Source organism: Dendropsophus ebraccatus, chromosome 7 (assembly GCF_027789765.1).
Source record: "Dendropsophus ebraccatus isolate aDenEbr1 chromosome 7, aDenEbr1.pat, whole genome shotgun sequence".
In the NCBI taxonomy this organism is placed as follows: domain Eukaryota; kingdom Metazoa; phylum Chordata; class Amphibia; order Anura; family Hylidae; genus Dendropsophus; species Dendropsophus ebraccatus.
This window is the reverse complement of record NC_091460.1, coordinates 87,984,755-88,008,187: the sequence shown is the minus strand read 5'-3', so window position 1 is coordinate 88,008,187 and position 23,433 is coordinate 87,984,755. Positions and strand designations below refer to the sequence as shown.

The window sequence follows — 23,433 nt, the reverse complement described above, 5'->3', positions numbered from 1 at the left end:
CAGCTATTTCTCATTCCCTTCATTTTAGGGTGTATGTGTGTTTTTACAAGGAACAGTTACCTCGAACTTGGGTGATCAGAAATGAGTAGAAATCCTTGATTTACATTTTAGGCACAGCATAGACTCTCTCGTGGAAGCTGCCAGGCTGAGGTGGCATATACAGTGATTACCACAGCAGAGAGACTGCACTATAGACCCTTTCTCTACTTACTGTGCTCCAAAAAGATGGAAGTCCCCTAACAACAGGCAGTAGACCACAGCTTGTAGTGAGATAGCGAGAAATGAGATACCTGGTGGCCAAGACTTTTTTTTTTCTTTTCTTTCTTTTTTTTAAAGAGCCATCTTAGAAAATGAAGCAATTTACAAATTAGAACACATTGGCTATCACATGGAAGTAAGTTGTATGAAACAACAGCAATCATTTAAACATAACCCCACAGCACAGTCACACCTCTGTGTTGCTATTAATTCCTCTTCTTTAGCACACAGTACTTTAACAGTCATTTTCTTTAGTTATTTATTATGAGACTATCATTTTAAATATTAGGCATACAAAGAACAATTGAAAACACTGAAATGACTGCATGCTTAATTTGCTTAGGGAAACAAGGAAATGAAAATGTTTTCTGACTATGAATGCCTTTGTGTAGGTGAAGTATATGCTTGGTTAAACACAAAAAAAAGAAAACCTTACTGGGAAACAGTAATAATGTGCATATGCTATAAAGGTTAAAGAGATACTCAAGACATTTGTTTTTTAATGAATTGCTGCTCTTGCATAGAAAATAAAAAACATCTCATTCTCACCTAATCACGCTCCTCCGGGTCCTCCTGCAGCATCTTCAACTCTTTTTTTAAAAAGGGTTAAGAGATCCTTTTATTTATTACCTATGTATTCAATGCATAGGTATCATGCTCCTTGCATAAATGGAGAATCAGATTGAAAGTTCATACCCTGACAATGTGTATGATACGCTGCTATTAGGAGATCAAATTGTGTAGTTACATGTCCTTCATTTAGTAATTTCCTGTAATATTTATAGAAATATAGATAAATGGTATATTTTATTACAAATTCTGTTGCCTCTGCTTTTGCCTATTTTGCAGTACTGTGTGACTATGGTTTGAAGAGAGAGCAAACTTTAAAAAAATGAAGTCAATAAAACTTTTTAAAAAGTCAGCAAAAAGGAAAACCTGTCTTATCACGAAACATTTTATGGTGTAATTTATAGTTATGCTGGAGAGTAGAGATAAGCGAATAGAATCTGGCGAAGAAAATCAGCTGCAAATCTCGCTGTCAATTTGCTTTATTTTGCAAATCAAATTCACATCGATTTGTTAACAAAATCCGCAAAACATGGCGGCCGCAGTGGCTTATGGTACTGTCTTTTGGTGGGAGCAAGGGATTATCCATAGTTTCTTGTGCTCATCCAATCACGTGCAAATGCCACTGTGATGTCAGCACCACCCCCACACACCCTCTATACATAGTGTAATTTGCTTTCTGGATGCCGGCAGTCCGTGTCCCGGCTTCCAAACTTAGTGGGGGCACTCAACTCATAGTGTGTTTTGTCAAGCAAAGAAACTTATTTGGTCAGCTCACCCGTATAAGTTGTTCTTTACCCGTTCGTGAGGACCAGTAACCTTGAAAGGAGCTGGTTGGAGAGAAACCTGGTGCTGACAGTTGGTATCATAGCCTTGTAATTGCAAAGAGTTCACCGCTCCAGTTAGATAAAAAGGCAAAACTTTATTCCAACATCTTAAAACATAATACAAAAATGCTTAAAGGACACCTGTCACCCCCCGTGCCGGGGTGACAGGCTCCCGACCCCCTGTTAGATCCCCCTATACTTACGTGATCCCGCCGGGTCCTGCTTCCTGAGCCGGTCGGGTCACAGAGATATCAGCTCCCGAAGCCTGTTGCGCGCGCTGAGTCAGATGCCCATAGAGAATGAATGGGGAGTCCGATGCTCCGTCATTCTCTATGCGCATCGGACTCATCTCTCAGTGCGCGCGCCGGGCTTCGGGAGCTGATATCTCCGGGACCCGGCTGGCTCAGGAAGCGGGACCCGGCGGGATCTTGTAAGTATAGGGGGATCTAACGGGGGTCGGGAGCCTGTCACCCCGGCACAGGGGGTGACAGGTCCTCTTTAAAAACATGTGTGTGTTTTTAAGCATTTTTGTATTATGTTTTAAGACTTTGGAATACATTTTTGTCATAGTGTGTAATACCAATTTCCTGGGATCAGTGAATTGAGCGTCCGCCTTTCAAACTTAGTGGGTGCACTCAACTCATAGTGTCTTATACCAGTTCACTTACATCAGTGAACACAGTGTCCGCCTTCCAAACTTCATGGGTGCACTCAACTCATAGTGTGTTATACAATTTTGAACACAGTGTCTGTCTTTTATGACTTAGTGGGCGCTATGAAGAAGGATCCTATTGTCAGTGAGTGGGTGCTTTGAAATCATTGGCACTAATAATGATAAAATTGATTTTGTTCCTTCTAAAAATGCAAATACAAGCAATATGTCCAAGGGTATAAAAAAAATAAATAAATCAGGCTCTTCTCAGGGTATGCGCAGTGTCAGTGGCCAAGGTGGCACACAGGGTAGTGCCATGGGTTTAAGCTACCAGTTACACCTAGTGGGGAGGTGAACACCAGCAAGGCTGGGATTGTTGAATGGATCCTTCAAAGTTCAAGCTCCCTGGTAGCCAATCCCTGATGAGTCGTCTCGCAGTAGTGCCACCACCATTCCATGGCAAAGTCAGAATATTTCCTTTGCCCTGTCTCCTGTGGTGTCTCAGACCCAATTGCGCTTACTAGGGCTGTCGGCACAAGAGCTAGAAAGAGCTAGCTAGTTGAGCCTAGCACTTCCCCCAGATTCTTTGCCCCTGTATTCAGAAGATCTTGGAGGAATGTTCCAAGTCAAGAATTGGCAGCTATCTTTGAGATTGCAGGAGTTCAGGCCACAAAGAAGTGAGGAGAGCCAGGGAGGGGCATTTTTGTCCAGTCTTGTACCGCATGCCTATGGAAGATGACAGCTTGGTAGAGGAGACCTTTGTCCCGGACAATGAAGATGATGTCTCAGACCCCACATGGAATAGCAGGGGACAAAATTAAATTTTACGCCGCTCATTTACCAATATCCACTGCTGTCCTGGGATATAGTTTATATTATGCTGCTAGTCCACCAATGTCCACTGCTGTACTTGGAAAAATTGTCATTTTACACTGCTCATTTACCAATGTCACTGCTGTCCTGGGAGAAAATTGATTTCATACCACTGGTCCACCGATGTCCACTGCTGTCCTGGGAGAAAGTGTAATTTTACGCTGGTCATTTACCAATGTCCACCGCTGTCCTGGGAGAAAATTGTTATTATGCCACTGGTCCACCAATGTCCACTGCTGTCCTGGGAGAAAGTGTAATTTTACGCTGGTCATTTACTAATGTCCACTGCTGTCCTGGGAGAAAATTGTTATTATGCCACTGGTCCATCAATGTCCACTGCTGTCCTGGGAGAAAGTGTAATTTTACATCGGTCATTTACCAATGTCCACTGCTGTCCGAGGGACACTGCTGTCCATAAAGGAAATTGAATGATTGACTGGCTGATTGACATTTTTTTTTAATAAATTGTCATCCAATTTTTGACACTGTAACAAAAAAAAAAAATTGCTACTCTATAATAGTCTCACTATTGTAGCTACTATTGTTTGGATGGTTTAATCTGATCGAAATTTGCAAATCTTGCAAAATGAATTTTCAGCTGCTCTGCACAGCATGCACTGTGTACAGTGTGTTAAGCAGGATTGTGGTAGAAAAGGAGCAGTAGCATAATTCAGTTGTGTTTCATTCCCAACAATAGTATTGCACATTGTAAGCTATACTATGAAATGTAAGGCTTTTCTGACATCAGCAGGAAACTAAACTCAGTTTGTTGTGACGGTACTTAAAATAATATAACATCTCATTTTGGCATGTTAGTGAAAAGCTAAAATTAAATTTTGTCTTACAAATGCATTATGGCAGAATAAACTTCATATTGCCATGTACAGTGGAAACTTGGAGGCTTATGAGTGGAATTTAGTGTTCTAGTTTAAAGGGGGGGTTTCAACTCCTTACAATAAGTTACAACTAAAGTTATAATATTCTGTTTAAACTTCAAAGAATTCCTTGGTCCCTTGTGTACAGTGTGATGACTTGTCGTACATGGACAAGTTAGCATGTCAGTCACATTGGAGCCAGTGAGAGGCTATCCAGTTCACATGTTATTTGTAGACATTTGAAGCAGAATGGGAATGTTTCAGGGTCTAGAAAAAAGCTCATTATAACACTACATTTATAGCATTAGCCAAAGCTTATTATGCAGAGCCATTAACAATCTGCAATAATTAACTTAGTTTGCTTTGATTTATAGAAGTTGCATCAGGCCAGAAAAATGTGTTTGGTTTCCTAATGTGTCGGGCCATATACGGTCCTAAACAGTGCAAGGAAAAAGGCACAAGTGCCAAAGTGATCAAAACCATTACAAGTGGCAAAGTACCAAAGTGATCAAAACCATTACTGAAATAAAAGTATAGAGGTGGAAATTGTACTCAGGGCGCCAATAAATGAAAATAAAAATCTGTACAGTAGGATTTTTTTTTAAATTGTATTTTTTCAGTATTATGACTATTTGAGGGAATCTTCAAATCTCAAACCTAGTTATAAGAAAACACATTGCAATGTTATTGGTAGAGGATAACAGCACAACAGTTTATATGTTGCATCATAGCTCTCCATTTTATTTTTAGGAGGGAAGCACAGCTGGATGAAGAGGGACAGTTCTTGGTGAGAATAATATATGATGACGCCAAAACCTATGACCTTGTAGCAGCGGCAAGCAAAGTGCTCAGTAAGTAAAATGCGGACTCCTGTAAAACTGTGATAACTGTTGCAGGAAGTTTGGGAGGAAGGCAATTCATGTTCATGACTTTCTAATCTATTTTTACTCTCCTGTGTGTTTTTTTTTTTTAAATAAACCTTTATATAAGGAATAAATGTAACGTTCAATGTTATTAGTGAACCCCTTATAGTAAGAGATTAGATTCCTTCTAGACAGGTTATAAAATATTATCAAAAGTCTGTAAGCTGTAGGGCATTTTAAGATATGATTTCTCATGTTTCTATATTTTTCCTTTCATGTAGAAACATAGAATTGGATTCATTCTAATCTGTAGAATATACTGAGCATGGTTTTTAACCTCTTAACGTCAGCAATACGTAGGCATATGTTCCTGCTGCACATACCAAGTGCAGAAGGAACATATATGCACGTTCCTGACTGAAGAGGCTGTAGATGTGTGCGAGACCACTTCAGTGAGAGCGGTCCCGCCCACATCAGTGTCTGGGGAGCCGAGAATAATGAGCGGAAGCTGCGATCCTGCAGCTTCCTCTCATTAACCCCCTAAATGCTGCAATCTATAGCGATCGCGGCATTTAACCCCTTAGTGACCGCCGATACGGCTTTTTACGGCGGTCACTAATGGTCCTTATTCTGCTGCCATCAGCTTTTTACGGCTATGGCAGAGAATAAGGCTGCGGGGCCGGGACGGCCCCCACCCCATCCCCCCGGCTACCGGAGGTAGCTGAGTAGTTGGGGCAGTGTGTGGGGTCCGTCCCGCCCCCCCCTTACCGACGATCGCCGCTATTAACGTTATAGCGGCAGCCATCGGTAAAGGGGATTACCGGTGCTGCCGCCGCCTTTCATCTCCCCCCGCCGTGAATCTACGGCTGGGGGAGATGAAATAAATGTCCCCCAGACCTCAGATCAGCCCCCCCTAGTAGGGCGATCTCCAACCCCCCTCCCCCGGCGGCCATCATTTCCAAGATGGCCGCCGACATCGCTGTGAACCGACTAATGTCGGTTCACAGCGATGGAAAAGTTAAAATGAATGAAAGCCCCATGCTCTCCGCCACCGGAGGTAGCAGAGAGCATGGGGCAGTCATCGGGGACCCCCCTGTTGGGTCCCGGTACAAGCGATCAGCGGTATATACTATATACCGCTGATCGCTTGTACCATGTGCTCCCGGCACTTTTTATCCCCTGTCACCATAAATGATTGGTGACAGGGGATAAAAAGTGATGTCCTCCCACCCCCCAAGTCACCCCCCCTGTCACCCCCGTCCCCCAGTCACCCCCCCTTCCCCATATACTCACCTGCTCCTGGAGCTCCGTCCTCCTCGACGTCCTGGCTGGTTATGAAGTGCGCATGCGCTTCACAACCAGCCAACTCTGAAAATTTAAAGTGACAGAGACCAATTTGGTCTCTGTCACTGAACTATGATTACTGTGATAGAAAATATCACAGTAATCATAGTAATACAGTGAAAATGAATATGTAAAGTACAAAAAGTGACAAACATACAAAAAAATAAAACACACACTTTTTATTATAGTAATAATTGCAGTTTACTCCCAAATTACCCCTAACCCCTCCCCAGATTACCCTTAACCACCGCACGTTGCCCGTAACCACCGCACGTTGCCCGTAACCACCGCACGTTGCCCGTAACCACCGCACGCTGCCCGTAACCACTGCAAATTGCCAGTGACCCCCTTCCGATTGCCCGTAACCACCCCAAATTACATGTACCCACCCCAGATTACCTATAAGCACTTCAGTTTATCAGTAACAATCCCAGATTGTCTGTAACCCTTCCAGGTTGCACATAACTCCCCCAGGTTCCCCGTAATCATGCCAGATTACATGTTACCCCCCCAGATTGCACGTAACCACCGCGCGTTGCCTCTGACCACGCCACGATGCCTCTGCCCACGCCACGATGCCTCTGACCACGCCACGATGCCTCTGACCACGCCACGATGCCTCTGACCACCGCACGTCGCCTCTGACCACCGCACGTCGCCTCTTACCACCGCACGTCGCCTCTGACCACCACACGTCGCCTCTGACCACGCCACGGCGCCTCTGACCACCCCAAATTGCCAATGACCCCCTCCAGATTGCGGTGCCCATGCCAGATTACAGGTATCCACCCCAGATTGCCTATAAGAACTTCAGTTTATCCGTAACCACCCCACATTGCCTGTAACCACCCCACGTTGCCCTTAACCACCCCAGATTGTCAGTAAGCACTGCAGGTTGCCCGTAACCACCCCACGTTGCCCGTAACCACCCCAGATTGTCTGTAAGCACTGCAGGTTGCCCGAAACCACCCCACGTTGCCCGTAACCACCCCAGATTGTCTGTAAGCACTGCAGGTTGCCCGTAACCACCCCACGTTGCCCGTATCCACCCCAGATTGTCTGTAAGCACTGCAGGTTGCCCGTAACCACCCCACGTTTCCCGTAACCATCCCAGATTGTCTGGAAGCACAGCAGATTGCCCGTAACCAGCCCGCGTTGCCTGTAACCAGCCCACGTTGCCTGTAACCAGCCCACGTTGCCTGTAACCACCCCACGTTGCCGTAACCACAGCAGGTTGCCCGTGACCACCACACTTTGCCCATAACCACCCCTCGTTGCCCGTAACCACCCCACGTTGCCTGTAACCACCCCAGGTTGCCGTAACCACAGCAGGTTGCCCGTGACCACCCCATGTTGTCCGTAACCACCCCAGATTACCTGTAACCACCTCAGGTTGCCCATAACCACCCCTGGTTGCCCGTAACCACCCCACATTACCTGTAATCTCATTTTTTTATTTTATTTTAGTAACTGCGCTATTCTAATAACCATTACTAGCTGCGGTTTTGCTCCTGTAAATTGGCGCTCCTTCCCTTCTGAGCCCTGCTGTGTGCCCATACAGTGGTTTATGCCCACATATGGGGTACCGTTGTACTCAGGAGAACCTGCGTTACAGATTTTGGGGTACGTTTTCTCTCCTGTTCCTCGTCAAATTGAGAAATTTCAAACTAAACCAACATATTATTGGAAAAATTTGAGTTTTTCATTTTTACTGGCCAATTTTGAATACTTTCCTCTAATACCTGTGGGGTAAAAATGGTCACCACACCCCAAGATGAATTCTTTGAGGGGTGCACTTTCCAAAATGGGGTGACTTTTGGGGGGAATCTATTCTGCTGACACTACAGGGGCTCTGCAAACGCTCCTGGCGCTCAGAAACTTCTTCAGAAAAATCTGCACTTAAAATGCTAATTGGCGCTCCTTCCCTTCTGAGCCCGGCTGTGTGCCCATGCAGTGGTTTATGCCCACATATGGGGTACCGTTCTACTCAGGAGAACCTGCTTTACATATATTGGGGTGACATTTCTCTCCTGTTCCTCGAGAAGTTGAGAAATTTCAAACTAAAGGAACATATTATTGGAAAAAATCGAGTTTTTCATTTTTACTGTCTACTTTTGAATACTTTCCTCAAATACCTGTGGGGTCAAAATGCTCACCACACCCCAAAATAAATTCTTTGAGGGGTGCACTTTCTAAAATGGGGTGACTTATTGGGAGATTTTACTCTGCGGACACTACAGGGGCTCTGCAAACGCACCTGGCGCTCGGAAACTTCTTCAGCAAAATCTGCATTGAAAAAGCTAATTGGCGCTCCTTTCCTTCTGAGCCCTCCTGTGTGCCCATGCAGTGGTTTATGCCCACATATGAGGTACCTTTTCACTTAGGAGAACCTGCGTTACAAATTTTGGGGTACTTTTTTCCTCTTGTTCCTCATAAAATTGAGAAATTTCAAACTAAAAGAACATAATATTGGAAAAATTTGAGTTTTTCATTTTTACTGTCTACTTTTGAATACTTTCCTCAAATACCTGTGGGGTCAAAATGCTCACCACACCCCAAAATAAATTCTTTGAGGGGTTGCACTTTCTAAAATGGGGTGACTTATTGGGAGATTTTACTCTGCGGACACTACAGGGGCTCTGCAAACGCACCTGGCGCTCGGAAACTTCTTCAGCAAAATCTGCATTGAAAAAGCTAATTGGCGCTCCTTTCCTTCTGAGCCCTCCTGTGTGCCCATGCAGTGGTTTATGCCCACATATGAGGTACCTTTTCACTTAGGAGAACCTGCGTTACAAATTTTGGGGTACTTTTTTCCTCTTGTTCCTCATAAAATTGAGAAATTTCAAACTAAAAGAACATAATATTGGAAAAATTTGAGTTTTTCATTTTTACTGTCTACTTTTGAATACTTTCCTCTAATACCTGTGGGGTCAAAATGGTCACCACACACCAAGATGAATACTTTGAGGGGTGCACTTTCCAAAATGGAGTGACTTATGGCGAGATTTTACTCCACTGGCACTACAGGGGCACTGCAAACGCACCTGGTGCTCGGAAACTTCTGCAGCAAAATCTGCATTGAAAAAGCTAATTGGCGCTCCTTCCCTTCTGAGCCCTCCTGTGTGCCCATGCAGTGGTTTATGCCCACATATGGGGTACCATTGTACTCAGGAGAACCTGCGTTACAAATTTTGGGGTACTTTTTTCCTCTTGTTCCTCGTGAAATTGAGAAATTTCAAACTAAACGAACATATTATTGGAAGAATTCGAGTTTTTCATTTTTACTGTCTTCTTTTGAATACTTTCCTGTAATACCTGTGGGGTCAAAATGGTCACCACACACCAAGATGAATTCTTTGAGGGGTGTACTTTCCAAAATGGGGTGACTTATGGGGGGTTTTCTCTCTGCTGACACTACAGGGGCACTGCAAACGCACCTGGCGCTCAGAAACTTCTTCAGCAAAATTTGCATTGGAAAAGCTAATTGGCGCTCCCTTCCTTCTGAGCCCTGCTGTGTGCCCATACAGTGGTTTACGCCCACATATGGGGTACCGTTGTACTCAAGAGAATCTGCATTACAAAATTTGGGGTGCTTTTTGTCTCATATTCCTTTTGAAAATGAGAAACTTTAATCTAAACGTATATATTATTGGAAAATTAAAATTTTCCATTTTTTTACTGCCTAATTGTGAATACTTTCCTCCAGCCCCTGTAGGGTTAAAATGCTCATTATACCCCTAGATTAATTCTTTAAGGTGTGTAGTTTCCAAAATGGGGTCACTTATGGGGGTTTTCAGGATACCAGACTTCTAAATCCATTTAAAAAAAGAACTGGTCCCTAAAAAAATCTGTTTCACAAAAATGTGATAATTTGCTGATAAATTTCTAAGCCCCATAACACCCTAAAAAAGTAAAATATGTTTACCAAATTATGCCAGAATAAAGAAGACATATTGGTAATGTGACTTAGTAACTAATTTATGTGCTACGACTTTCTTTTTTTAGAAGCAGAGAATTTCAAAGTTCATAAAATGCTAATTTTTTAAATTTTTCATGATATTTTGATGTTTTTCACAAAAAACACACAAAGTAGTGACCAAATTTTGCCACTAACATAAAGTGCCATATGTCACGAAAAAACAATCTCGGAATCGCTAGCATACGTTAAAGCATCACTGAGCTATAAGAGCATAAAGTGAGACAGGTCAGATTTTGAAAAATTAGCCTGGTCATTAAGGCCCAAACTAGCTGCAGCACGAAGGGGTTAAGGTACTCAGTGACAGAAGAAGCTCCTGTCACTGAGTGATCAGGATGGGGGTAAGCCTCTTACCTCCATCCTGACGGTTCAGTGATCTGTGCATAGAGTCTGTTCTCAGGCAGGCTCTATGCATAGATTGCTGATAACACTGTTCCATGCTTTGCTATGGCATAGCATAGATCAGTATATGCAATCTATTGATTGCATGTTTTAATGTAAATAAAAGTGTAAAAAAAGTGTAGTAAAAAAAAGTTTTTAAAAGTATAAAAAAAATAATTATACCCCCTCCCCCATAAAAGTTTAAAATACCTCCTTGCCCATTATAAACATAAAAATAGTAAAATAAATAAATAAATAAATAAACGTAACGGGAAATAGGGAAAAAACGTAAATGGGAAAAAAAAAACAAAAAAACACCAGGATTGCTGACTTTTAAAAATTATATATGAGAAAAAAATTAATAAAAAGCGATCAAAACTTTTCTGTTAGACCAATATGATATTAATAAAAGCTAGAGATCATGGCGCAAAAAATGACACCCCAACCAGCCCTGTAGGGGAAAAAAAAGTGCTATGGCTCTTAGAAGGCGAGGGGGAACATTGCATTAATTTGGCTCTGGCATCCTGGCACGAATGACCTGGTCTTGAAGGGGTTAAGAGTATTTTTAAGCATAGATCTGTGTTTATTTTACTTACCTCAAATAATATTTTACATAGCTTAGAGTGAATGTTAGAAAATTACTTAAAGGGGTAAAATACTAAGACTAGTATTTCACATATAAAAACCCACCAGTCAGCTGCCCTACATTTATTGAGAGGCAGAAAACTCTGTGTAGATATGGTGCATCTGAGGCTGCCCATGTGGCTATGCAATGCAATATATTGTACATATAATGCCCTGTAAAAAAAACAAATCTTCATAGCTGTGTCAATAGAAAAATAAAAAAGTTATGGTACTTCTGAAAAACTTGACCATAGGGGGTTTGAAGGTAAAAAAATAAAACTAATGTTAGTAACACTGTAATCACTAGTTTAAACCTCTGCTGCAGCTCTAGCCTCAATGGTTTGCTAGTCTTTGTTTCCATATGAGGAGTGATGGCACACCGTACTGACATCTGATTACTGGCCTCAGCAGTCATGTATCATACTTACTGGCATCACTACAGAGGCTAATGATTGGCCGCAGAGATCACACATCATCACTCCTGAAATGTAAACAAAGACTGGCGCTGGATCATCTTACCATACGGGATGAGTTGGCAGGGGATATAACTGGTAATCTCTATGGTTGTTTGTTTGTTTGTTTTTTAAAAACATTTGCTACTGCTCTACTTAATTCTAGGATAACTCCTTTAGGCATTCAAATTTAAATAATGTTATGTGTAAATGTCCCCTATGACTCCTTCTGGAGTGAGTCACTGATTTACTGGGTGAACCGTATAAACAGTCTTTTTTCAATAATGTGAACCCAGAGCAAACATTGCCTCCTCCAAGCAGGAATGGAAAATATTCAATGGAACTAGAGACCTATGTTTCAAGGAGCTGTTATGCCATGTATAATAGGCCTGAGCTGGTAGCTATATATTAGTCTCAGGATATTGTAGAATAGCCACTAGTGGACTATAACTATGAAACCAATAATTCAAACTCAGTATTTCCAAACACATTTTCCAACATATACTGACACAGGATATGGACACTTTTTCAAACTTTTCAAACATCTCTTATTACATGGAAAGATGCGCAGACAATGAAAGATTATTTTTAAACATCTTGAAAGAAAATGATCAGTGTGTGGTCACTCATTGGCTGATCGCTGACACTAACTCTTACACTCATTGGCTGATCGCTGATGCTGATTCTTATACTCCTTGGCTGATCGCTGACGCTGACATGTCTTTTTGCAAAACTTGATAAAGTGGTGTATACCCTGAAATGCTTTGTTTATGAGACAAAGTAACTTTTGCCAATATAGCTGCCATTGATCTGTGCCGTCCAGCAATGATACTGGTCCTACTTCTCCGTCCCCGGTGAGTTCCAAAGATCTGACATGTTTCTATATTGCAGGCAATAAAGAAAACACAGGCATAGTGTTAATTTGAAGTCTGAAAACACAATAAATTTTCTAAATAAAAAATAGAAATGTATGTACAATATGCAATACCCGCAGAGGTCAATGCCATGCTAGTTTATTGAAAAATCCAGGAGAACCTTTTTAACACAAACTTAAAGTCAGCATACACATTAAACACATGTCAACTCAACCTACCACTTAGCAGGAATGGACAAAAATCTAATGGGCACAGGGACCTCCTGACTTTGCCTAGATAGATGAGGTTGGAGGAGAGAAGGATGGTGCATGTTAAATTTCAATTATTCTATCCTTATATAAATAGTCCACCACCAGAGGAGTCAGTAAGTACCTCACCCCTACTTCCCTCACTTTATTTAGAACACATCAACAAAATTAGAAGTACCAAAATGCACCAACGTTTTACTAAAAACTGTAGGCATAAACTCAGAAAAACTGACCCATGTCTCTTAGTCTTTAATATCTGGCACGATTTTTCCATCCGCATGAGATACATGACTTTTAGATCTTTTTACAATATTGTTAGGAACCGGACAGCAGGACAAGGAAAGACAGTGAGCCCTAAGCTCAGCCCCGCCCACTGTCCTCTACCTACTTGCCACAATCCGCCCTAAGATGGCGGCGAGCAACTGGGCGGCAGTCCCTGCACTGGCTAGGTGGGACACAAAGACAAGACAGACAGACAAAACACAATGAAGAATAGTCGACAGTCCGGGTCACAACAATCGGGCAGCAAAAGTACAAAATCACAATCCAATAAGCAGAGTCAAAAAACAAGCAATATGGTCAGGGGCAGGCGGCTAGCAAGGAAGGTCAGAACACAAGGCAGAAGGGTCAGAGAAACAACAGATAATAGCAAAAACTCAAGCAGGCAGAGACTAAGTCAATAACCAGCAATGATATCCCAGACTGAGGAAGTTATATAGGAGGCCAGGGTTCTGATCCAGAACATCATTGGACCATCCCCCTGATCTCCAACCACAGACAGCTGAGAACAAACCAGATCACTGGCAGGAAGACCTGTCAGTCACAGCAGAACCAAAACACAGATTAACCCAGACATGGCCAGACAGAACTCAGCAGGTGAAGTCGGGTGTGTCTCTCAAGGTGAGCAAATAACCAGTGTTCACACACTACAAAACAAAACACAGAAACAGAATGCAAGAAAATCAGCGCCTTCTCGGCCGCACAGCATGAGCCGAGGGGCGCATAATGCTCCGCAAAGATACAGTCCTGACAAATATAGTATATAATGCCAAATTTATTTCACAGGTTTGTGTTATGTTGAACGTTTCTTATCAGGTAATCCTTATCTTTATTAAATGTACAGTAAATCAAGCTTTATCTTTTTCTTGAATTGTTCTACAGATCTCAATGCCGGTGATATTCTCCAAATGTTTGGAAATATGTTTTTTGTTTTTTGCCAAGAATCTGGATATGACACAATTCTTCGGGTACTTGGATCTAATGTCAGGGAGTTCCTGCAGGTCAGTTCCTGTTTTGTTGCACATAAGTAAGCTTAATAGAAAGCTATAAATTATGTACAGCAGATAATACTTTTTCCGCATAGTGACCACAAATACTAAACAGATACATAAGCCATGGTATTTCTTACACAGTACAAGAAAAATCAATAACAGTTATGAAAAACAAGATGTCGGTCAGTGAATCACTGAACGATTAAAGAGTCTCAAGTGAGCTTTTAAGGTTTGCATTGCAAAATGAAAAGGGAATCAATTATGTTGAAATGTGAGAAGGATGAATAGTGGCAGCATCTTCTAGCAGATTAAACGTTGTGGTAAGAAACTTAGTAGATTTCCTTTATTCTTAAAGAAAGCTATCAGAAGAATGAGGAATTGAAGCTTAGTTAGATACCCAGCTGTCCATGAATTCACAGACATTCTTAAACATGGCAACAAAAAAAATTTCTGTTAGTGTCCATAATTATATAAAAAAAATGCTGTGTCCATAAACTCTTGTAGCTAAAGGTCATTGTACTGGTTATTATTGCTATAATTGTCATCATTTAAAGGCTCTGTTGACTGGGCAACTTTTAGGATGGCCATCATTTTGAGTCAAAATAACAGCCGTTACAAATAACATTTTGAAATAACGGCCATTATGTGGTCTTAAAAATTATCATGATCATTATTTAAGTCCAACAGCTGTTATTTTGCCTAAAAAGACATTATGGGAACATAGCCTAAAAGAGCAATGATTTCCTGGATTATCCTAGCTCCTTACACAATGATCATATGGCTAAAACACAGCAAGGACAAGATTGCTTATGTGGCCCTTTGATATACAGAGATAATTTAATGGGATCAGAAGTCGTCTCTTCCATTCACTGTGTAGTGAGCAGATCTGGTTACTGCAGTTTAGCTGCCATTTACTTGAACAGGAGCTGAGCTGCATTGCTGCTGCTACACAATGAACTTGGCAAATTGTTCCCAGTCCTGTTCACTGTGTAGTGTGGGCACTAAACGGCTAATTGGTAATGGTTCTGTGTGTCAGCACCATGCTAAACAATTAATGATGACCTATCAGCTCGGTCTGTTTTGCTCAGAAAAACCCCAAAGTGAAACTTTGGTGAAGTAGAATGTCCCAAACTTATGCCTGGCTAACCCCATTGGATTAAAACTTACAACTGCAATTAGCTAAAGTGAATTATAATTATGAATTATAATATACTCACTGAGACATAGGAGGCCACACCCTCTCACTAAGTGCCACCCACTTTTAAGAGTTGCGAGGGTGGCATAAGACTGACATAAAATCATTTTTTGTAAGAATTTGGTGTACAAGTATTCATAACTTTCCTTAAATGTGTCTAAGGTTAACTTCTGCATCATTCAAGATTTACATTTTCTGCCAATTTTACCACCAATAATCTAAAATTTTGACTCTCACATGACTGCAATATGGGTGCAATATTGTTCTGTAATTAAATCCCCACATTTCTACTAAACCCAACTTCGGTTTCCTTAGGTTCTCTATAAATCTATGATAAGAGTTCTATTAAAAGAAAAACACCATTTATCTGCAGCTATAGGTTGCAGTAATTTTGGTAGGTTCACTTAATGCTAATTTTGACATTCTCTTTATATCTTTAGAACCTAGATGCTCTGCATGATCACTTGGGTACTATCTATCCAGGTATGCGTGCACCATCATTTAGGTGTACTGATGCAGAGAAGGGGAAAGGCCTTATTTTACACTACTATTCAGAGAGAGAAGGACTACAAGATATTGTTATTGGGATCATCAAGACAGTGGCCCAACAGATCCATGGAACAGAAATAGATATGAAGGTGAGTTTGTTTGTATGTATTTTTCCACATATAATAGGAAGTAATTTTCTTTTGAGTAAATATTTTTATTCTTATCTTTTTTCGACCTGGTAATGCTGAATGGCTTTTGCAAATCGTGTAGCACCGCTGCCTGGCAAGCCAGCTCTCTAGAAATTTTTATGCATACTTTTCCCAGGGAGCATTGCCTGGTCTTTAAGACTTTTTGGTGGAGATTTATCAAAGGGTGTAAAATTTCAAACTGCCCACAGCAACCAATCACAGCTCCTCTTTCCTTTGACCTGAGCTGAAAGCTGAGCTGTGATTGGTTGCTGTGGGCAGTTTGCACCAGTCTAAATTTTACACCCTTTGATAAATCTCCCCCTTTGTGGCAACTTGGTGGTCGCACCAATTTAGACACTTCAGAGTTCTGTGTGAACACACTGTTCATAGTATGTCAAAGGACAATAGCTGACACGAGGCTAGCCCTAATTCAGTACCTGTATTAATGCGCAATCTTTTGGATTTAGGGGACACTCCAGAAAATTGTTATGTGAACTTTATCAACTCTTAAATAGGATTAGAGATACTATAGATCACTATTGTAGTTTCATGTGTATGTGATTTATTCATTGTCCCTATAACTTTAGCCTAAAGTACCATTCATGACTTTTTAAACTACATATGAACAATTGATGGTTTATAAAGCAATTCCCAAGAATCCCACTGCTAGAGGTGAAGGGAATTCTTCCCTGCTGGATGACAGGTGTTATTGCTGGCTCTCAAAGAGCTATGCCTTCTGTAAATATACTAAATTAGTGCTGCAGCCTCTTCATTCTGGGGATTAAGGTGTTCACTCCCCCACCCATGTGTGAGTGAAATCATCCCCTAGTCATCACTACCTATAATAAAAAAATCTTTAAGACCTTCTTCACACATTTTTCAGATTGTAAACGTGCTGCATATTTCACATCTTTCTTTGTAAGTGCTCTTTTGTGTCTTTTTTATTTATTTATTTTAACAGGCATTTTTCCATTTCCTGCAGTGAAACCTACTGTATGGGAAAGTAGCAGGAAAAGAGCTATAATATGGGCATGTTGTGTTTTATAAAAAAAAATAGAGTGTGATCTATAGCAAACTAATGAACCTCACCTAACATTTTACTAGAGCGTGTTGGATAACATAAAATAGTTTGAAGAAATTTGTTCAACACCATTATGTTTTTGGTGTATGTTTAATGTAAGCATTTGGAAATCCCCCGGCGTTCAGTATGTTGACATCAGATAAATAAATAAAAATAAATAAACACTGTGTCAGGACGGGACAGGTAGGAACAAGACACAACAGTGGGCCCTAGGGCTGAACCCACCCTTTGTCCCTACCTACTTGCCTAAATTGTCCCTAGGCGCCCGCAGACAACCACAAAGACGTTCCCTATACTGAGTATGTGACACACAGAACAAGACAGATGGACAAACACAATATAGGATAGTCAAACAGGCAGGGTCAAAACCAAACGGCAGCGCAGTCCAAAACAAGTAACAATCGGATAGTCAAAAGTCAAAGCCAGAGGTCAGGGAACACAGAAAAGCAAGCAGAGGGAGTTAGGACGGGGATTGCAGGAATAGACAAGGGGGAGCTGGGACCAAGGTATTAACCTAAATAATCAGCGCTGGGATTCTGCCTTAGCTTTGTTTTATGCTGACCAAGAGGCTGGTCCGGATCCCCATTGGACCGGCGCTCTGATCTTCCAGGTTACAGACAGGCAGAGAAACCCATCAATCACAGAGACAACCCAGGTGCATAATCAAGTCCAGAAGCTTCTCAGCTGAACTCCTGCATTGACGAAAGCTGAGAAGCAATCGGGTGTGGAACATAAAAGCAAACACCAGGCCCAGTTCACACCAGGCTACTGCACATTCCTGACATACTGGTACTTCCTGGTCCCAAGTCCCATTGCTTTGCCTTGGCTCTTCATCACATTTCTCCGACCCTGCTAACTCCTTTCTTCCAGCAGAATACTGGACAATCAATAAAGTTGCAGAACCAGCTTCTTTCAGTCCTTGTCTGCTCTAGAGCATGGTGATATAGGCTGTAGAGAATGGTCAGAGATGTTGCATCACTCTGGGGAATGGGGCTGGAGCTCAGTGAGCAGATACAGCCCCACCTCCTGTGACATCAGAGGATGATGCATTGTTACAGGAGAGAGGAAAGAGCCTGGGACATAACTAATGGTGGTGAAGCATGGAAAAGATGCTGACGCCAGTGCTATAAGTGACAACATTATAGTAAGTTATATATCTTGGGCTAATACGTTTTATTTAAATACATTTTCTGATATTGTAGTAACCCTTCAAACCCCCTTTACAAGATGGCAGCCTAAAAAAAAAATCACTTTAGCTTCTTTTTAATTTTTTTTTAAATTTATTTTGGGTTTACATTTATTTGCCCTATGGAAAAGTGCTGGCTTCTTTATTCACCGCTGGTTTTCAGTACATTTGCACCCAGTCTAGCCAATCACAAGTAAGGGTAAATTAACATGGACAGATCTGCAGCAGATTTTACGATGCAAATTCGCAGCAAAATCCGCTGCAGATCTTATGCCTATTACTTTTGATGAGGATGCATACTGGGAGTATGTATGTGAAAGTGCCTCCTACCTGCTTCGACTTGCTTCGGAGGTTCTTGGCTTGACATCCTGCTCAGTCAATCAGTGCGCTGCTCCGCCGCAGCCACTGATTGGCTGAACGGGATGTGAAGACACCAGGAGCCCCGAAGCAAGCCGTTGTGGGGAGGAGGTAAAGTATGCTCCGGCCGGCGGGGGGGGGTTAATGGTGCTTTGAGGTACATACTCCCAGCAGGATGTAAATCCTGCTGCGAGTATGTTTTCTCATTGAAAGTAATAGCCATAGGATCCTCAGCAGATTTCGCTGTAAATTCGCAGTGTAAAATCCGCTGCGGATCCTTCCGTGTGAATTTACCCTAAGTCTCTGATGTGTTATGCTTTAATGAATCTATCTAGGTGGCTTGTAGTGCACTACAGTAGCAAGGACCTTGTCCTTCTTCTGATTCCATGGAGTCCTACACTAACAGTATAGAGTTTCAAAAAAAGTATGCAATAGAGCATGGACAACTGTCTAAGATAGGTGTCCATGCTCCCCTGAAAACACACTACATTCATAGTGGAGTATGCCTTATGAAAAATGTAACAAGCCAACAGTACAGATGGCAGTAGCTATATCTGTATATCTCAGATGGACATTTAATGACACAGTGTGAAAAGAGCCTTTCATATGACCTTCTAAAGATTAGTAGAATATGTGTTATGCATCTGCATTAGAAGACTCTTTAGAAAATCAAAAATTTGTGCTCAAGTTATTTTAAATATTTTTGGAAATACTTGAACATCTGAATTACTTATCATCAATTACACATTTATTAGTTCATTGCTATTCCTGTGTGTTCATCCCTTAAGCAGTCCCTTAACTTGGCAGGAGGAGTACTCTACTGCATTCAGAATTTATATGGTTGAACACTAGAATAATCTTAGCATAGAATTAATTGCTTGAATTTGATGATAGTTGACCTGATCTTTTGGTTAAAACATAATATAGCCTATTACTTCAGTCTTGCTACATCTAAAAAAAATAATAAGGAAAGCCATTACATAAAATCATGAAAGTAAATGTAGCATAACAGCACAAATAATCAGTACAATAAATGTCTACGCATGAAGGCCAAACATGTACATGAAGAGTGGATCTTAAGCATTGCCAGCTGTGTTCGGCTTGGCTATTGACATGTTATTTCACTGAGGTGATACTTGAACAGTACGTGATCACATTGCTGTTTTGTTGCATAGTTATTACAGTAATTATTTGCTTTGGGGTTTTATTTCTCTTACGTTGAAGAGCAAATTTATAGTACCCTGCATCCTGAGAACTGTCTATCTCCCATCTGCCAATAATTCCCACTGATACAAAAATTTTTATTAGCCAAACAGCTATAAATGAGGAAAGCTGTTGGTATATTTTAGAAATTCTTTGGCGTTTCAGTATAACACCTTCCATTTGAATTTAATGGTCTCTAACTTTAGCTGTGATTTCCCTTTCATTTTACTGTTACTGCTATGTTCCAGATTAGAATGATTTAGCTATAGGAAGAGATAAGCGAAACAAATATGGCAAAGTGAATTCACATCGATTTGTTACCAAATTGCTAAACATGGTGACCACAATGACCGCTGCACATGTTAGCTTACTGCACTGTCACTGGGCGGGAGCAAGGGGTTATTCAAAATCTTTTGTGACCGTCCAATAACCTGCAAGCCCCTCTGGGATGTCAGCACCTCACCCTCTATATAGGGTGAGCTACTTCCTGGAGGCGGGCAGTCGACTGTATTATAAGCCCTCGCGGACAGGTTTCTCTTCCCCCATGTACCAGCCTGTCTTTTGCCTTTATGTAATGTGTCCTGATCTTGTATTGTTCGTGCTTGTTACCCCTATCTATTGTATAGCGCTCTGGAATTAAGGGTGCTTTATAAATAAATAATAATAGGGTGTAGCAGACAACAGGTTGCCGCAGGCAGTAAGCAAAATACAGAGAGATACTGTAGAAACAGAGAGGAGAGGATAGGAGGGTGGATTGTGGGTTGATTGTGGTACATTGTGGATAGATTGTGGGTGGTTTTCTGTGGGAGCTGTGCAGCTAGTGTCCAGTATACAAAGTAACTGGGAGCTAGTTGTGTATTATAGTAAGTTGCTGGGTGTATATTATACCAAGTCACTGGGCGTGCTTAACAAATGACTAAGGGTACTATTTCACGGGCCGAGGAGGGCCCAATCAATGATGTAAACGATTGCTAATCTGCTAGATCGCCGCTCGTTTACTGGGCCTATTCCACGGCCCAATGATTGTTGAGCGAGGGCTGCAGGGACATCGTTACCGATGTCCTTGCAGCATACATTACCTGTCAGGTCTTCTGCTCCGCTCCGTCCTCCTCCCCGGGTCCGGCGCGCTCTAGCTTCAGAATGGCCTTTCAGCTGACAGGCCACTCAGCCAATCACAGGCCGCGGGGGTCCCGACCTGTGATTGGCTGAGCGCTCCGTCAACTGACAGGCCATTCTGAAGCCAGAGCACGCGGGACCCGGGGAGGAAGACGGAGCGGAGCAGAAGACCTGACAGGTAATGTATGCTGCTGCTTCTCAAATCGTCGGTCGTCCGCCGTGCACCGCTATTCAACTGTAGCGATGCGCGTGGGGGAACGATGATTTTAGGTCTGGCCCTAAATGAACGATCAGCCGATGACACGATCATCGGCTGATCGTTCTCTCTATTTCACAGAGCGATAATCGGCCGAATGGGGATTATCGTTACTGTGGAATAGGGCCCTAAGTGCTGATTGTGCATAATAGCAAGTCACTGGGGCTGTTATGACAGTTTGCATTACAATATAAGATGTCCATGCGTGCACAAAAATCTGTCCCTTCTCAGGGTACAGCCACAGTCAGTGGCCAAGGTGGCACAGATGGTGGTCCTAGTCAAAGTCAGACCCCTGAGATCTTACTGCATGGCTATGAAGGAAGAAAGCTTGGTTGAGGACAAGTTTGCCCCAGATTACGAAGATTTTGGGTCAGGAGGGAAAAGGGGTAGACTTACAGCATCAGCCAAAAGACATCTGGAAGGCCCTGGCACTCAATGGGTACCACAAGGCAGCAGCAGCGGCAGTCTAAAAGAGCCTACCAGTGTGCTTGGAAGAACCTCCCACTGACATCATCGGTGTGGCAGTTCTCCTGTCTTGATGGTGGAAAAGACTATTCCGCTATACATAACATGTGTCCACAAAATGGGTTGGGGTTTGGGTCCAAACCCAGGCATTACTTTTATGTGTCAGCATATGGAGCATCACTAACCCACTGACTGAAAGAATTGGGACCCCCGGGGCATGGGCCAGTCTCCATCAAAGTAAAGTCCCCAATAAAATATTCACCCATTTTAAGTAATCTTATTATTTTATACATACCAAGTAATTTTCCTCCATAAGCCAAAAATTTATAGGATAATCCTGTAGCAAATACCCATAGTCAATGTGGATATAACTAGTGTAAAGTAGAATTGGCTTAGTTGCCCCTACCAAACAATCAGATTCCACCTTTCATTTTCCAAGGAACCTGTAAAGAACAAAAAGTGGAATCTGATTGGTTGCTAGGGGCAACTGAGTCAGTTGTACTTTACACCCCTTTGAAATTTTTCCCCCATCTTTAAATTTAGTGCCCATGCCAAAGCATTTCCAACATAGTATATATATACAGTATATATAAGAAACCGCTAAAGCTACTACTAGCAGCTATCGGTCACTGAAGGGCTATGTTCACACGTCAAAAATAGAGAAAAGGTGGCCGATTTTGATATTTAAAAAAACATATTTTCGGACATCTTTTGCAAACAGCAGAGTTTTTTTTAGTTGTTCACACGTAGTTTTTCTTTTGTCCCCATTCTTTTTCCATTTTTACAAACTAGAATAAAGTACCAACAGCCGTCATTGCACTATGGGGAGGCCAGACAGCTAAATGACGTCTGGTATTTTAGACTCAAAATGACGGACGTCATTTTAAAGTGAGCTAAAAAAAACGTTGTGTGAACGTAGCCAAAGGCAGGTTACCGTGCCTTATTTAGGCTGGGTTCACACTACGTATATTTCAGTCAGTATTGTGGTCCTCATATTCCAACCAAAACCAGGAGTGGATTGAAAACACAGAAAGGCTCTGTCCACACAATGTTGAAATTGAGTGGATGGCCGCCATTTAATGGCAAATATTTGCTGTTAATTTAAAACAACAGCCGTTGTATTGAAATAATGGCAGTTATTTACTGTTATATGGCGCCATCCACTCAATTTCAACATTGTGTGGACAGAGCCTTTCTGTGTTTTTAATCCACTCCTGGTTTTGGTTGCAATCGGAGGACCACAATACTGACTGAAATATACGTAGTGTGAACCCAGCCTAAAAGTGCATTCATCCGTGAATGGTTGCTTTTTGGTTTCTGTTTTGGTTTCAGGTAGATAATACAGTATACAGTATACAGGATAATAAAGTTCAATGCAGAACTACTAGTTTAACTTTGAAACTGCGTATTACCAACCAACTAACCAACTAACCAATTGGTTTCCTATACAGAGCAGTTTCTGGGGATGCTAAGGCTCCAAGGCCCAGGGGTGACTGTAACCTCTGCATCTCCTATAGCTATGTCCTTGTTGTAGACTTAGGACCCTATTACACGGGATGGTTATTGTTCAAATTTAAATAGTAATCGTTTTGTGTAAATGGATGCAACGATCACATGGCCAATGGGAAAGTAGTCTGCTGCCGTCCCTGCTCCTCTTACAAAGACAATCGCTATGGCCATCTTTTTCTTTCACGTGTAACAGGTATAAATTGTTTATATCTACAGTCAAGGTAAAGAGCATTGTTAACAGTGCTGTAAGGAATACCAGGTTCAATACGCAATATTTTATGCAAGTTGGAATCCATTATTCG

The 23,433-nt window shown here is 41.8% G+C and overlaps 1 protein-coding gene across 1 annotated transcript in view; it reads left to right on the top strand.

Annotated features, from left to right (window-relative positions):
• The window catches only part of GUCY1B1 (guanylate cyclase 1 soluble subunit beta 1), a 55,626-nt gene that overhangs the window by 12,940 nt on the left and 19,253 nt on the right, over positions 1-23,433 (top strand). The window contains exons 3-5 of the mRNA XM_069976629.1: positions 4,803-4,903; positions 13,977-14,095; positions 15,722-15,919. Coding sequence (XP_069832730.1) covers positions 4,803-4,903; positions 13,977-14,095; positions 15,722-15,919 — 418 coding nt within the window. The remainder of the gene's footprint in view (positions 1-4,802; positions 4,904-13,976; positions 14,096-15,721; positions 15,920-23,433) is intronic.